This window comes from Harpia harpyja, chromosome 16 (genome assembly GCF_026419915.1).
Source record: "Harpia harpyja isolate bHarHar1 chromosome 16, bHarHar1 primary haplotype, whole genome shotgun sequence".
NCBI classification, from domain to species: domain Eukaryota; kingdom Metazoa; phylum Chordata; class Aves; order Accipitriformes; family Accipitridae; genus Harpia; species Harpia harpyja.
Genome location: NC_068955.1, coordinates 5,471,677 through 5,486,043, shown reverse-complemented (window position 1 = coordinate 5,486,043; position 14,367 = coordinate 5,471,677). Strand labels below are relative to the sequence as shown.

Sequence of the window (14,367 nt, the reverse complement as noted above, 5' to 3'; positions counted from 1 at the left end):
GCGGGTAGTGGGAGGAGGGATGCGATGGGGCAGAGAGGTGGGGTGAGTGTTGGTGCTAGTTTTGCCGGGCCCCGTTGGGTGCCGTTGTGTTATTTGGTGCCCTTTGGATGCAGAACAGGAGCTGCGTGGGATGAGGCCAGAGAGCCAGTCTTGGCACTGGGGTGGCGTGATCCCAGGAGAGAGGGTAGCACAGAAACAAAACCCTCAAAAAAACTCTTGTCATAGCAGAAAAATGCAGTAGGAAAATGTGGATAAAACGAAAAATGAAGTAGAGAAACAGGATTCACTGTGTGGGGTGAGGCTGCGCTGCGGGATGCAGCTCGCATCCCATCTCGGGAGACGGTTCCAAGCTCAGCAGCCTGGAGAAGGGAAGCATCAGCTGCCTGTTTTCTTGCAAACAAGCAATGGTTGCTCTGTCATTTCTTTCCCGATCCTTTCCCAGGGCCTTTGCCATGTTTGCCCCTGGGGAAGATGTGGGCTGGTCACTGCTTTGGTGCTCAGCCCCGATTCCTGTTGATTCCCCCTGGCATGTGGCTGGGGTGTCCCTCCGCTGTCCCCCGTGGGTGAAGCCCACCCAGGAGGGCTTGTGGGGATGGGGACAGGGGGTGAGGACCTGTCAGGTCCCACCGGCCATGGCATGGCCATGGGGCAGCAATGGTGGGGCCTGGTTAAAATAAATAGGAACCTAAAAAATCCTTCACCTTTGTATTTTTAAGGCAGGGGCTGCAGTCATGCGAATACTGGGACAAACCCCCACCGGGGTTTCCTCCCTCGACCCTGGGAGGCAAGATGCTGGGGTTTGACCCAGTCCTTCTCCCCGCCCCCCAAAAAAACCTTTTTTAACACTGAGTCCATCTCTGGCTCTGGCAGAAGCCCGGGAGCCGGGGGGGGTGGTTGGGCACCCACTGCCGGCGGGTGCTGAGCCTCAGGTGGCTGCCAAGGACACCGAGGTGGGAACATCCCCATGACAGGGTACTACTTGGGCAGATGGCTGCATCTTTCCAAAGCATTTTTTTGCTCTTTGCCTGTTTCTTTTCCCCCATCTCCGGGGAGATGTCACCTACCAAAAAGCAGAGAATGATTTTTTTGTAGCAGCAGCAGCATTGCCTTTTCTAAGCGTCTGGCACCAGCATCTTGCCCAGGTACCCAAGGACCACGCCTGATCCTGCCCTCCTCATCGATCCAGAAGTAAATGGTGCCCTTTATGCTCTGATCGCTGCCCTGTTCCTGTTCTCCGGCCAGAAACACCCCATCCATCCGCAGCAGCTGTGTCTGCCGGTGCTGGGGGCCCATCCCATCCCGCTCCCCCCAGTTCTGGGGCAGGAGGAGCCCCGGGATGCCAGGGGCTGTTGAAGGATGGATCGGAGCAAAGGGGCGAGGACTGCTCTGCTCTCCAGCAACTCAGGAGGCTTCAAAATGCAATGCTGCAGCTTAGATGGGATCTCTGCCTTTTGCCTTCCCAAGACCAGAGCCCACCATGGTGCATGTAAATGGCTGAAATATGTTTTATCTGTATGAAATGGTTTGGGTTTTTTTATTCCTGTCTCTGCTTCTCCCTCTCTCTGGTCTGAACTGAGCATGGAGCCTTGGACCTTGCAAACTTCAGGGACGACATCCTTCTCCAGACCAAAACATCCCTGCAGAATGGCTTGGAAACTGCCTTTTCCGGCAAAAATATATTCCCAGCACAAGCGTTCCTAGCAGCTCAGAGACTGACATCCCCCTGGCCCGGGGCTGGGGCTAGGAAGAGGGGAACTGTCCCCAGCCAGGGGCTTTTATCACCCATTTTTGTTACCCCATGGGGTTGGGGACAGAGGACAGGGCTGCAGGAGCCGGGGAGGGTTGTGCTGGCGATGCTGTTGTCTCTCTCCTGGCTTTCATCGCCTTCCACATCACCCTTCATTACCAGTGGCGCTTGGCACTGGAGCTGGGAAATGGTAGTTAAAGCCTGGAAGAAACAAAACCGCTCTGCACTCATTTTAGAAAAGTCAGGGTTTCCACAATTTTTTTTTTCACCTCCCTTTGGAAACTTGGCATGTTTTGTTTCAATTTTTAGTATTATTTTTTCATTTTAATTTCTATTTTGCCTTTCAAACAGGAGTGATAGCAGCTTTGTGCCCTATTGCCCAGAGTAGATCTGGCCCCATCTCCACCTTCCCCCATGCTGCTCTACCTGGTCCCAGCCTGCCCCATGTGAGACCCCCTGGCTGCGGCGCTGCTGAACCACCCTTTTCCCAAAAAGCAACCCCTAAGCTCCCCTTACACCCTTGCAGTGGTTTTTTTCTTTTTTTTTTTTTCCTCCTTTACAAGAAAAGGCTGTCTCTGTTTCTGATGCAAACTCTCCCCAAGAAGTTGGGTACCAGCATCCCCCTTTGCAGGGAAGCAGAGATGGGGCCAACGGCTGCGGTTTGGGAGGCAGTAGCATCGCTGAGGTCTCGCTGGGAGCGATACCAACCCACAGCTCAGCTATTTATTTGGATGCTTAATCTCAAAATTATTTAGGCACTGGTTCAATGCAATAAACAGCAACAACAAAAAGTCACCGGCGGGGTCTGCCCTGAAGCAGCATCCCAGGGGACGTGCCAGGAGGTTGTTTTTAGCTGAAAATAACTTTTCATTCGGGCTTAACCAGCTGCAGCCAGAGCTAATGCCGGGCCCTGGGCCACACTTCAGAAACCGGCAGCAAGAAATTGGAGCCTGAAATGCCATGAGGAGCTGCACCAGGAGCTGCTTCAGGGCTGGGGGCTTTTGTTTTAATTTTTCCCCTTCATTTTCTGGCTGAGACTCAGCCTGACCTTGGGAAGCGGCTGCAACCCAACGTGGCAAATGATGGGGGATGAGAGGGGAACCTGCCTGCAACATCTCCTACCTGGACCACGCACCCACTCCAGCATCCTCCTCCTCCCCCAGCATCCTCCAGCCCAACTCAGCAGCATCCTCCGAGGGAGAATTTCTGAGCCATGTAGGGATTATTTCAAAATGTAAAGCTGCTTTATTAATTAGTCTGGTGGGGTGAGAAGACCCATGCTCTCTCTGGGGAGTGCATCATCTGCACATCCCTCATCTGCAACTCTGCCTGTGGACACGGTTTCAAGAGTGTTTGTGGGATTTTAACATCCATCCATTTCAGTGGATGGATGCTGTGGATGCTCTCACTCCCACGCTGTCCTGGCAGCATGCTGGGAATAACACTGGGCAGGAAAGGATCTGGGTTAAAAACAAAAATTTAAAAATAAAGCAAAAAAAAAATCCACCCTGGATCCCTCTGTTGACCCCACTTGGCTGCAGAGCTGTGAAGTTAAACCACCCTGGAAGCATTGAAGATCTCACGCCGTGCAGCTTGTGAAGGGCGATGCTGGATGGTATCTCATCCTGCCCAGGAACCAGCTCTATAAACTATAGATTAAATATCCAGCCATTATCACCCACTGGCGTATCCCCACCTCAGGAGGTGCCTGCTGCAGGAGGAGATTCCGACCAAGAGAAGGGGGATTTCACCAAAAACACCAGCAAAAGAAAATAGTGGGGTTGTCCCCAGTGCTGACCATCCAGGCTGACCAGGACTGACCACGGAGTGTCCCTTGGGCTAATTGCAATTACCCCCGCACCACCAAGGGACCTCTAGGCTGGCGCACGGCTATGGGACAGTTTGGGCCAAAAATGGACAAAATGTGGAAAATGGGTTGGGGGAAACCACTGCTGTGGGCTGTGTGTGGGAAAGATGCCCCGGCGAAGGTGCAGACCCCACCAATGGTTGTGAGAGGGTCTCCCATGCCCAGGGCCACCCCAGCCAGCGCTGGTGGGGCTCCAGGTTCGCTGCTGGGACACCTCCATCCCCAGGGGCGGGGGTGGAGGGGAGGTGGGGGGGTAATAACAGCCCTTCAACCATCTCTTTAATGGGGCATCTGCATGGAGCTGGAGCCAAGGACTGTGCAGCTCAGACGGGGCAGGGGCAGAGCCGGCCCAAGAAACATCCCCCAAAGGGGCAAAAAGCAGGAGACAGAGAGAGAAGGGCTGCAGCAGCCATGCCAAAAAGCAGCAGATCCCAATCCTAAAGGATCCAGACCCAACCCCCCCCCCCCCCCAGCACAGAGCGCTACAGCCACAATCAACCAGATCAGCCGCAGCTGGGGCACAATTGCTCCCACCCCACACCTGATGCTGCTCAGCCCACCCGCTCCCACTAAGCTGCAGGGTTTGCAGCCCTTCCTCCTTCTCCTCCTTCCTCCTCCTCTCCCCACAGCAAGGGAGGTCATTGCCATGAGTCTGCTTGGCCGGTAAGTCCTTCCTTAAGATTTAAAGTCTGTGTGAAGGAAAGCACTCTGCTAGCGGCCATGCACTTGTAGTACAGCCAGGGAATGCAAATGTTGGTGCATTATTTAGGGTGAGTGCTCTCTGCTATAAATCTCCTTCCCGAGGCACTGGGAAGATGAAGTGTCGGGGTTTTCTGTGCTGGGGCTGAGGCTGGGGCCGTTGCGACGTGTGAGGAGCGATAGTGCGGCACTTTGCACCTTATATTTAAAGCTGAGGACCCCTAAGTGGGGGTGATGGCATGTAGATGTGCTCCCCGGTGCTATAAAGCCTTGTGACCTTTTGGCAAGGTATAAAGGGTGCTGCTTTTGGATGCTTTATTTAAAAAAAAAGGAAGGCAGTGTGATGCCAAGTGTCTCTCTGCGTTAATGAGCCGGCACTGAGTCAAAGGCGTCTGTCTTAGTGCTTCCTGGCACCTAAAGGAGCCAGGACGGGGCTGGAGCTGGTGTGGGTTTGGGGGTAGTTGCTTCATTTATTTTTTTCACTTTACTTTTTGGCTCTTGTGGGTTTGGGGGTGTCCTGCACAGGCTCGCTGGCACCCCAGGCTCTGCACCTTTCTCCTGCTGCAGAAACGGGCTGAGCAGTATGGGGCTGATGCCCCTGGGACTGGTCCTGGGTGGGATGGGGTGAGCTGAGCTCCAAAGCCAGAGTCCCCCATCAGCCTTTATCAGCATCCGAGCGACATGTGCTGTCCTGATAGCTGAGCACTGGAGTGTGGCCGGAGCTGGAGCCCAGATCTCCAGGGCTTTGGCTTGGCATCCATCGGGAAGCACTGCCCGTGCTGGGGGCAAACCGGGGGAAGGAAAGGTTGTGTGGACAACGTGGTATGTCTGGTATGCAAGGGGTTAACTGGAGCTTGGGGCATTTAAGGGCTGGGAATTTGGGCTTTGGGAATTCATTCCTACCCCAGGAAAACTGTCTCATCTGGAGAAGCTTGGTAGGCTGCGTGTGTTGGGGGCAGCAGGGGAAAGCTCGTGCCTTGAAGTTTTACTGCTATGGAGGCAGAGCAGCGTGCAGGTCAGGAACATCCAAAAGTCACCGCGTGCGGCTCCCCAGGGACTCGGCTGCACCGAAGTGTGGCCAGCTCTGGAGCCTGGACCAGCCTCAGTGTCCCGCAGTGGGCAGGACGGGCAGGAGCCCTGCGGCTGCCTTCGGGAGATGAGATGTAGCTCCTCGTGCTGCCAGAGCTGGGACCGGTGGAGCCAGGGCCAGGGGAGCAGTGGTCGGCTTCTGGACGTGTCCTCCAGGAGAAAGCTCCCATGGCACTAAATGCCGTGGCCACCCGAGATGGCCCCTGGGTGCCCGAGCTGCTCCCACCCACTGCCTCGTCCTGGGCGAGTGTCTGGGCGCTGGTTTGCACCGGCACAACTGGCCCCTGCTCCTGCCTCGGATCCCACGGCAGCAGCACTGCAGGTTTCCCTGGTACTCGCCGAGGGCAGTGGGACACATCCAGCCGGAGCGTCCTGCTCCGCAGGGTGACGGCGGGGCCGGACTCTGGCCGGGGAGCTGCTGCTTCCCTGCTTTGGGGATTCGGAGCGGGAGGCGAGGCGGCGGTGACGATGGAGCGAGCTGGAGGGATGCCGCTTCAGGTCTGTGGTGTTTGAGAAGCCCAGCGTGGAGCAACTGGGCTGTACTGGTCTGCACTGGGCTGTAATCCGGCCAGTTGATTCGGTTTTCCAGCCTCCCAGGGGCTGGTGAGGTGCCAAGGTGCTCTGCAGAGCAACAGGGATGCTCTGCTCCCCCAAACCGACTTGGGGGGGCTGTTCCTGGGGGAGCATCGAGCCCTTAGGGTGGGAGTGAAGAGCTGCTGGGGCTGATGCCCGCAGACCTGCAGGTGTCCCGCAGCGGTGGGCATCCCGGAGGGATGGGGACGAAGCGGGGATGAACCCCGTGCCACCGACCTGGCTGCTGCAGGATGGGAGGTCACTCCCTGCCTCTGGCTTTGACTTTTCCCCCGTGCCTCAGTTTCCCCAGTTATGGAGCTTGGGGCTGAGCCCGGTGTCTGTCCTACCTGGCCCGTTGCAAATGCAATTCCTCCCTTTCAACCCTGTTCATCCCAGACCCTCAACCACACTGGGTTTTTCCATCTAGAAGTGATGGAGTCAACCCCACTGCTTGCCTGATTCCCGCAGCAATTCCCCTCGGGGCCCTGAGAGCGGCCCTGACCCTGGGACACCATCCTGACCTGCCAGGAACACGACTGGCTGCCCGAGCCCCCGAAACGAGAGGAATGACCTAAAAATAGCCCAGGCTGGAACAAACTGGTGTTTGAATGGGAACTTTGTCCTCCCAGCGTGATGGCTGCTCCTCCGGGTGCCGGGTCAGGGTCCGGGATGGAAACCCGAGGAAGGACCAGGGATGGGGATGGGTGACAAAGGGAAATGGCTTTTGCCGGTCCTTCGCAAAGGATGGGACCTCTGGGATAGAGCCTTTGCCTTCGGTGTGGGATCTGGGGGCTGGAGCTGGCGTGGGGCCACCCAGGAGCCCGGGCTCGGCCCCCTGGGAGCCTGCGGGCTGCTGCTGCCTTCTGCTGGTGTTGGGATAAGGAGTTTGGTTTTGTTTTTTTTTTTATTTATTTATTTGCATCTCTAGATTGCCATGGTGTTTGTTTGTTTACCTAATATTTTCCCTTGCTTGTAGCCAGGCAAAATGCCACAGGGCTCCAGGCTTGGCAGAATTTGCAGTTTGGGGGTGGGGGGCAAACTGAGGCATGGGGCTAAAGGGAAGCAATAGGGCTGAGGACCCCCCTGCCCTGGCTGGTGGGGTGGGGGAATAAAGGCACCCTGTTCTTGGGACACCCAACCCAGGGGAGGCTTTAAGGAAAAGCTGGGTGGTCTCCTGGTTGATGGCCCCAGGGCTCGGTGGCAGAGCGAAGGGTCTGAGCATCGGTGGTTGGTGTTTGCTGTCCTGGCGCTTGTCCCCTGGGGAAATGAGCCAGGGACAAACGTCCCCTGGGCATTTGACATGGGGCTTAAATGTCCCCTGTGCCGCGGGCATCCTTGCACCTGCAATGGCAACGGTCCTGCCTGGGAAAGCATCGTGGCTCGGGCAGAGGGGCCGTGTGGGACCAGGTCCCTGGTGCCACCCATGTCCCTGCAGCGTGCCTGGGCCAGCGCCGGGGAGGGGACAGGCTGGGAGCCCCTTGGGGAGAGCAGGGCAGTGGGGATGGTCGTCAGCTCAGCGTCCCCTCGCTGTAGGGTCGCCCTGGTGCCGGGCTTCCAGGGCTGATGGTTTTTTCTGCCAGGACACGCTGCCGGAGTCCAGCGCGCCCCGGTACGTGATGCTCCCCGCGTTATCGCCCGATGCCAAGCTGGGCACTGCGGGGACGAGCTGGGACCCACCTTTGCTGCGGGGCAGCTCGCTGGAGCCAGGCAGAGCTTAGTGCTGCTCCTTTGGTAACGTTAAATAATTCAGAGAGGGGGCAGGTGATGCCTTGGCCGACTGGCTGCTGAGCGGGGGACTGACACCCCAAAACGCTGCTGACCAGAGGAATTAATCCTTTTCTTGGCCATTTGTCCCCCAACGCGATGCCTTTGGCTGCAGCTCATCATGCCACTGCGTTATCTGAAGGAGCTGGGACCTCCACAAGACCCAGCTCCCCGGGACAGGGTTATTTAAAGTGCGTTTTGGCGTGACCCTAATGGGAATGGACAAGGCGAGGAGCCCGGGGCTGCCCTGGCCGTGTGCGACAGCCCGTGTTGGCTTGGAGAAATAACGTGATGTTCGACTCTGCCTCGTTGTTCTAAGTAAATCAAGTTGCTGTGACAGGTTACAGAAAAGCAGCTCCAGCGGTGGTCGTTTCCCAACTATCGGAGGCCGATTTCTGCGGCTCCTCTGTAATTTTTGCTTTACAGTACATTGAGATTCAATACTTGGAGCAGCTTGAAAACAAACTGGCCAAAGGCAAGGTGTCGGTAAGATGCAATGACTTGTCTCTGGAGCAATTTGAATTAATGTTGCTTTTAGCATGTGAATATAGACATGTGCCTGAGTGACAATGAGGTCATGTAACCCTTCCCTTTCTGCCTGTTGGGGAAACTGAGGCACAAGGGAGGGTGGCACTGCAGCCAGCCCCAGGGCTGCCCCTGCCCATAGGGATGCTTTTCCAGTTCCCAGTCTCCAGCTGCCCTAACTGGGCCAACTGGCTTTTGTTCTCTGTCGGGCTGGTGGCCAAGATACCCCATCAGCTTTCTGCTTGGTATTTCTGTCCCTCCTAAAGATGTTGCGGTCAGGAAAAAAAATGAGACAGGACAAAAAAAGAGCTGGGTTAGACATCTCCCCTGCTCCAGTTCAATCCCATTCACTCAGGGTTTGGCAGCAGCTGCCGAGCAGAAACCCTCATCTGAGCTCACCTCAAATGCAATAGCTCAAAAAGGGAGGTTTTATATCAAGTGATGATGCTTTAGGGAAAACTTGGACTCTGGGGCTCCCTTTTGGCCCCTTCTGGGGGCTTTGGTCCCACACGTCCCCCCTGGGAATGGTTTAAAGTATCTGAAGCCACCAAGAGCACAGGAAAATGCAGCCGGTGGCAGAGCCCAGCGCGGGGCTGGTGAGAGTTCCAGCAGTCGTGGCACACAGCGGCACAGCCGGCACTGGCTCTGCCAGGGATGCACTGGGTCTGGCTTCGGTCAGAAAAAGCAAACTGCCACAAAGCCAGGCTGGGGAGACAGACCTGCAGGAGGGTGAGAAGATGAAAAAAGGCTTCAGGGCCAGGGAGGTAGTTTTGTTTGAAAATTTATTGAAAAATGCAATACAAGAAGCAACACTGAACACTTATGTCTGTCTAAATGCTACAGCAACTTTCCCTTTGATTTACTATGAAAGTCCAAAATAACAGCTCCTATCACTAGTCAATCTATAAAGATTTGCCAATTTTAAAAGTTCCTATTTTTGTAAAGAAGAGTGTAAACGGCTAGCCTAGACAATTCACAATTGCCTTAAAAAAATTGTACAAAGCTCCTTCATATTCTCAACTAAATTATTTTATTTTTTTTTACAAGTTTCATCTCTAAGGCTGGGACACTACCACCTCTTAAGGTAATTGTACAATTAGGAAAATCAGCAAACCACAGTTTATTAAAACCAGAAATCAGTCAGTCCTTTGCTAACACATCTGTGTGGTCAGAGATTGCTATTTGGCAACCGGAGCTGCCGTTCCAGTTTAATGGAGGAGAACATGAGCTCCTTGCCTTCCTTTCTATAAAAACATTCATTCATATATAAATAGCTTCCATATAATGTATATTATACAATCAAGACAGTCTCTGGGTGAATTTGTGGAGTGGGAAGAGCTGGGAACATTCATATAAATAGACCTTACTTAGCTGGTTTGTCCCTAGAAGTAACACAGCATGCTAAGAGCCAAGGATTTTAAAAACCCATCAGAGGTGGAAGGGATGCGGGCAGCCCCGCCACAGCCCCTGCTGAGGATGGAAGAAGCTTCTTCTGCTCTTAACTTTTATCTTCTTTCCAGGCTGCCGCTGCTCCTGTCCAGCCCCTGGGCTCGGGCACTGCATGTAGACGGCTGTGTCGGCTGGAGAGGGTCAGCAGGGCTGGAAATCCCTCGTGGGGTCAGACAGCAGGGTGATGGCAAAGGTCAGATGAGGCTCAGTGCAAGGGATGAGCTTGCTTGTCTGAAACCAGCTCTGGTCAGCACTATCACCGTGAAGAGGCGATGACTTGTTTAAACTACTCAGGGAGAACTTAAGAAGGGAAAGTGTGAGAATTAACAACCTGGAAATAGCCACCCCAAATCCAGGAAAAAAAAAAGGGGGGGGGTATTATAGTCTATGAGCCCTTAAAAAGGGATGTACGCAGACACAGTGAGCATATCCTTTTGGAAAGGAACCACCTCTCGTGCCAGCAGGTTTTTCTCACCCTAGAAATCCCCTGCTCAGGGTGTTCTATCCCACTCATCGTGCTCCAGGCACAGGACACCCCCAACTGAACAGCCAGGGCCAAGCTTCAGCCTTGCACCACGTTCTCCTAAATTCTCATGACAGCCAAGTGCCTTTAAGTGCTATGGACAAACTTAATTTATCATGCTGGCTTTGTCTGCTAAAGCTCAGAAATCCTCTTAATGATGACTCGGTGTGCCCTTTCACTCCTCAGGTAGCTGCAACAGGGTGAGAAGGAAGGACCGAGTGGCAAAAAGCTGAATTCCCAGAACAGGGACATTGCCAGAGGGATGCTCAGTATGATGGGCGTTTAAGGCAAGCGTTACCCAACTAAGTTGAGGACAGCAGGGACACAGATCTGTTAAAGGATCTGCGTAGCAGAATAAGGAAGGAAAGGGCTGTTCAGACATAAATAGGAAGACTTAATCTCTACACTACAGCTGTGGAGCCCAGGACTCCCTAAATCCCCAGAATAGGATGCCCGGTACCCAGTGGAAGGCAGAGCATCATCGTGGGAAGGGACCATGTACCCAGAGCAGCACAAGAAGCAGGTACCAGCATGGGAAGGCTGGAGGCTGGGAAGGACCCATGGCCAGCAAGGCTCAAAGAAAGCAAAAAAAATCTGGCAGCTCCAGCATTTTCAGCATAGTCTCCAATCAATACTGACAGCTTAATTAAAATTGCACCTGAATCTGAGAAGCTACACTAACCCCAGTGTAGTTCAAAGGCTGTTTACAGCTAAACAGCAAGTCATTGCAGCCTGAGCTAAATCCAGTGACTTCTGAAACACATTATTCAAATTTAAAATAGCAGAGAGCTTTTTTTATTGCCATTTGCTTCCCATCCTCGACTGAGGAGCAGCAGCAGAGCACTCCATGCCCTCAGCTACCAATGTGCCACACTATATATATATGAAAAAAAAAAAAAAACCAACCAAAACCACAACCTCAAAGTGTACTAAAGTGTTCACAAGTGTCTGGGCAGATTCTTTACAAAGATTGGGTTTTTTGTGTGCTTTTTTTTTTTTTTTAAATTTAAATGCTGGAAGGAGAAACCAGGACATGATTAGAACATTTCCACACAGCTCAGAAAGCAGCAGTGGGACCTCAGCCCCCAGTGCTGTGGAGGGAAACACATCCAGCCCCAGAAAAGATGTTTTCTGGTCACCTCCACCTAGCTGGAGATGGCCCCTGTGGTCTGTAAGCTCAGCCTAAAGATGCAGACACTAACCCTGGTATTTCATTACAGCAAGGCGGTCATGAAGCCAAAGTACAGACCCTTAAAGCCAGCATGGAAGAGGGGGTGGCAGCACTTTCGACATGGCTTGGCTCGATCACGACCAGCAATACCTGACACCTAAGATTTCTTGTTCAGCCTCTCCAAATACAGCTTTACAGGCCTAGGAAGGATTGTCTGAAGGACTTTAAATTAAATGATAGTAGGATATATGCCCTGGTATATGGGTAACATGTTTAGCTTTAAATAGCACTGTGAGGGGAGAAAAAAACCCAACCCATAACTTACAAAAAAAACCCCCTAATTTAAAAATCATGAACACAAACAAGTGAAAAACTATGACACTGAAAAAACCCCAGTTACTATGAATGCTGCATAAGCCTACCTTAATAGCATTCAGAGTCCAAACACCTTAAACGCACACTTCTAAGGGCTTTTTAATTTAATGGCATCTAGAAAACACAAACAGGTAGGTAGCACTCGGCAGAGACACACAGGAGGAAGGCGAGTTGCTATCACAGTCCTCTTAAAGCTCTAAAATTCACAGTATAAGATACTTGAAGCAACTTCCAGTATTCCTTAAATCTAGTCAACTATTAAGATGTGTGCATAGGCTACACCACAAAACCCTACTGTGTTCACACATCAGGGGCCTGAAACCCAACGGGGAGGAAACTCGGAGCGAAGGCAGCAGCTCTGCTCTGCACGCCCAGGTATCATGGCCGGAGTCTCAAGCTCCCTACAGCTAAACAAAATCAAGAGGCAATCAGAAATGCTGCACAAAACTGAAGTCTGACTTTTTTAAACTGACTCTCCCAGCAGAAGGACCCATGGCTTTTTGAAGGCGCGTACGGATCCCGCGCTTGGAATATGCACGGATGTGGCTTATCTCCGTTATCCCTGATGAGGCAGAGGGAATATGACTTAAAAAAGTGACCCTTTGAGCCCTGCGAGGTGTGTCAGGGTCTGTATCTGAAGAGGCTATGCGTGAGAGGGAATGCAAAATTGAAAACCTGTAAAAAATATTCAGTACAGTTAGAAATATGGCATACTTTTGTCACAATATATATATAAAAAAAAAAATCTATATCCAACAGGATCCAGTGGAGTCTGGAAAATCCCAAGTAAAATGTCAAAGCGCAACTCCTAATAAATGATATGAATGTCTCTGAGTGTCAAGTCTTGTAAATCCGAGGTCTTTGTGCTCCAGGTAGTTTCTTGGTAATTTTGCTGGGTTTCTTTTTCCTGGTGTTGTGTCTGGCAGGAATGCTACCTAGAAAGAGAGAAACATGGTAAGTTACAGCTACTAACAGCCATCTTTCTGGGCAAGAGAGGAACCTGCTTCCCTGAAGCCGTCAGAGAACTGAAATCAGAAGATGAGTTACCATCAATGGTAGGTGTGAATTCAGGCTCAGAGCCACCACCAGGCACCTGACACAAACAACGCCCTGCTCCCATCCCTGAAGGACCATATTTTAAAAGTTACAAGTCCAGGAACCCTTAGGAAACCTGTCCCATTTTTATTTAGGTTTGGAGAGAGAAAAAGCTCCACCACAATGTCTGTTTAACCATGCTGTGTCTCCTCTTGCCTAACTTCTTCTTGTTCCACCTCCCAAATCTCAGCAAGTACCAGGTTTGTTGGGATGAGGCAGGACACACGCAGGGCAGCGGATGGCACAGACTTGGGCAACACCATCATCACAGGCATCAGGATGGGCTTTACAGCACTGATGTACAGGCAGAGCTGGATTCCTCAAGCAGCTCTTTCACAAAACCATCAAGACTGCAGAAAAGGGATCTTTCCAGGCAAGTCAGGAGCACGAGGTCCAGCTCAGGTACTGACACAGGTGGGGGTCTACGTGAAACCTATAGGTCAGCGTGCTTCAGGTGCATCGGAGGTGTTTGGCAAGGCAAAACAGCCTCATCGCAGGAGCCACGTAACGTCTTTTAGACAATTTTGGCTCACTTCCACAGCAGGATTAGTCTGTATTTGTGACTGCTTCATCAGCCGTAAGTGATTTAATAGGAACAGCCTGAGCAGGACTCATCATCGGCCAACAATAATAATTTTACTTAAACTTTGACCATATTTAGCCAAACCTCGCTTGCACAGAGATCAAGCCCCCCGCCCTGGGGGGAAAGCAGCACCCGTCACTCACTTGTACATGGTCTCCCTACTTACACAGCCTCGCTACTCCTCTGCGATCTCGGTCTCCTGGTGCACAACCACTTTGGTCACCGACATGTCTGGGTGCTGCTCCTTTGCTGCCTTTATCGCCTGCGCTAGAACCTGAAAGAGACCACATTTCAGAGCATGCCACCGAGGGTCCTCAGGGGGATAAGAGACTTTCTAACTCTGGGGAGAGAAAAAGAAAAGTGATTCCACTTCAGCTGCACAGTTTGGTGACTTTTGGTGGTATTAGATTTTTTCTGAAAGGAAAAGCTGTTTTCTAAGAATACACTACATCTCTCCACTGCCCCATGGTAGAAGATGGATGCGAGCAATTAAGCAAACCCCGTTTATTCTTCCAGCAAGTGTGATGAGCACATTTCAGATATCTTCTCAGACATTTTCTTTTGGAATTAATAAACTAGTTCTTGTTGTATGAGTAATCTCCAGCCCCGTGATACTTGCAACTAAAATTAAATTCAAAGTATAATTCTCTGATGACAAAATCATCACTTCCAACACACACTAGAGGCCAATGAGGCTGACTCATCAGAAAGGTTTCCTACAAAGCCAATGAGATTTAATGCAGGTCCTGAGTGCTATGAAATGACTTCTGGCACTATACAGTAGCAATAGCACTTCAGAGTTACTAGAAAATTAATGCAGATCATCCAGATGCCAAGTAAAACTTTTATTTCACATTTTTGTGGATTTTTTTTTTTTTTTTTTTTTTTTTTTTACATTGCATTTGTC

General features: G+C 51.8%; 1 protein-coding gene across 38 annotated transcripts in view; it reads right to left on the bottom strand.

Annotated features, from left to right (window-relative positions):
- Window positions 1–9,029: 9,029 nt before the first annotated feature.
- EPB41 (erythrocyte membrane protein band 4.1) overlaps window positions 9,030–14,367 on the bottom strand; it is a 97,352-nt gene continuing 92,014 nt past the window's right edge. For 36 of the 38 annotated variants that reach the window (XM_052811106.1, XM_052811091.1, XM_052811088.1 and 33 more), the window contains 2 exons: window positions 13,627–13,734; window positions 9,030–12,717 (listed from right to left, as the gene is read on the bottom strand). In XM_052811106.1, the coding sequence (XP_052667066.1) occupies window positions 13,636–13,734 (99 nt within the window). In that variant the 3' untranslated portion in view covers window positions 9,030–12,717; window positions 13,627–13,635. The remainder of the gene's footprint in view (window positions 12,718–13,626; window positions 13,735–14,367) is intronic. The other 2 variants (XM_052811075.1, XM_052811081.1) reach the window with 1 other exon arrangement.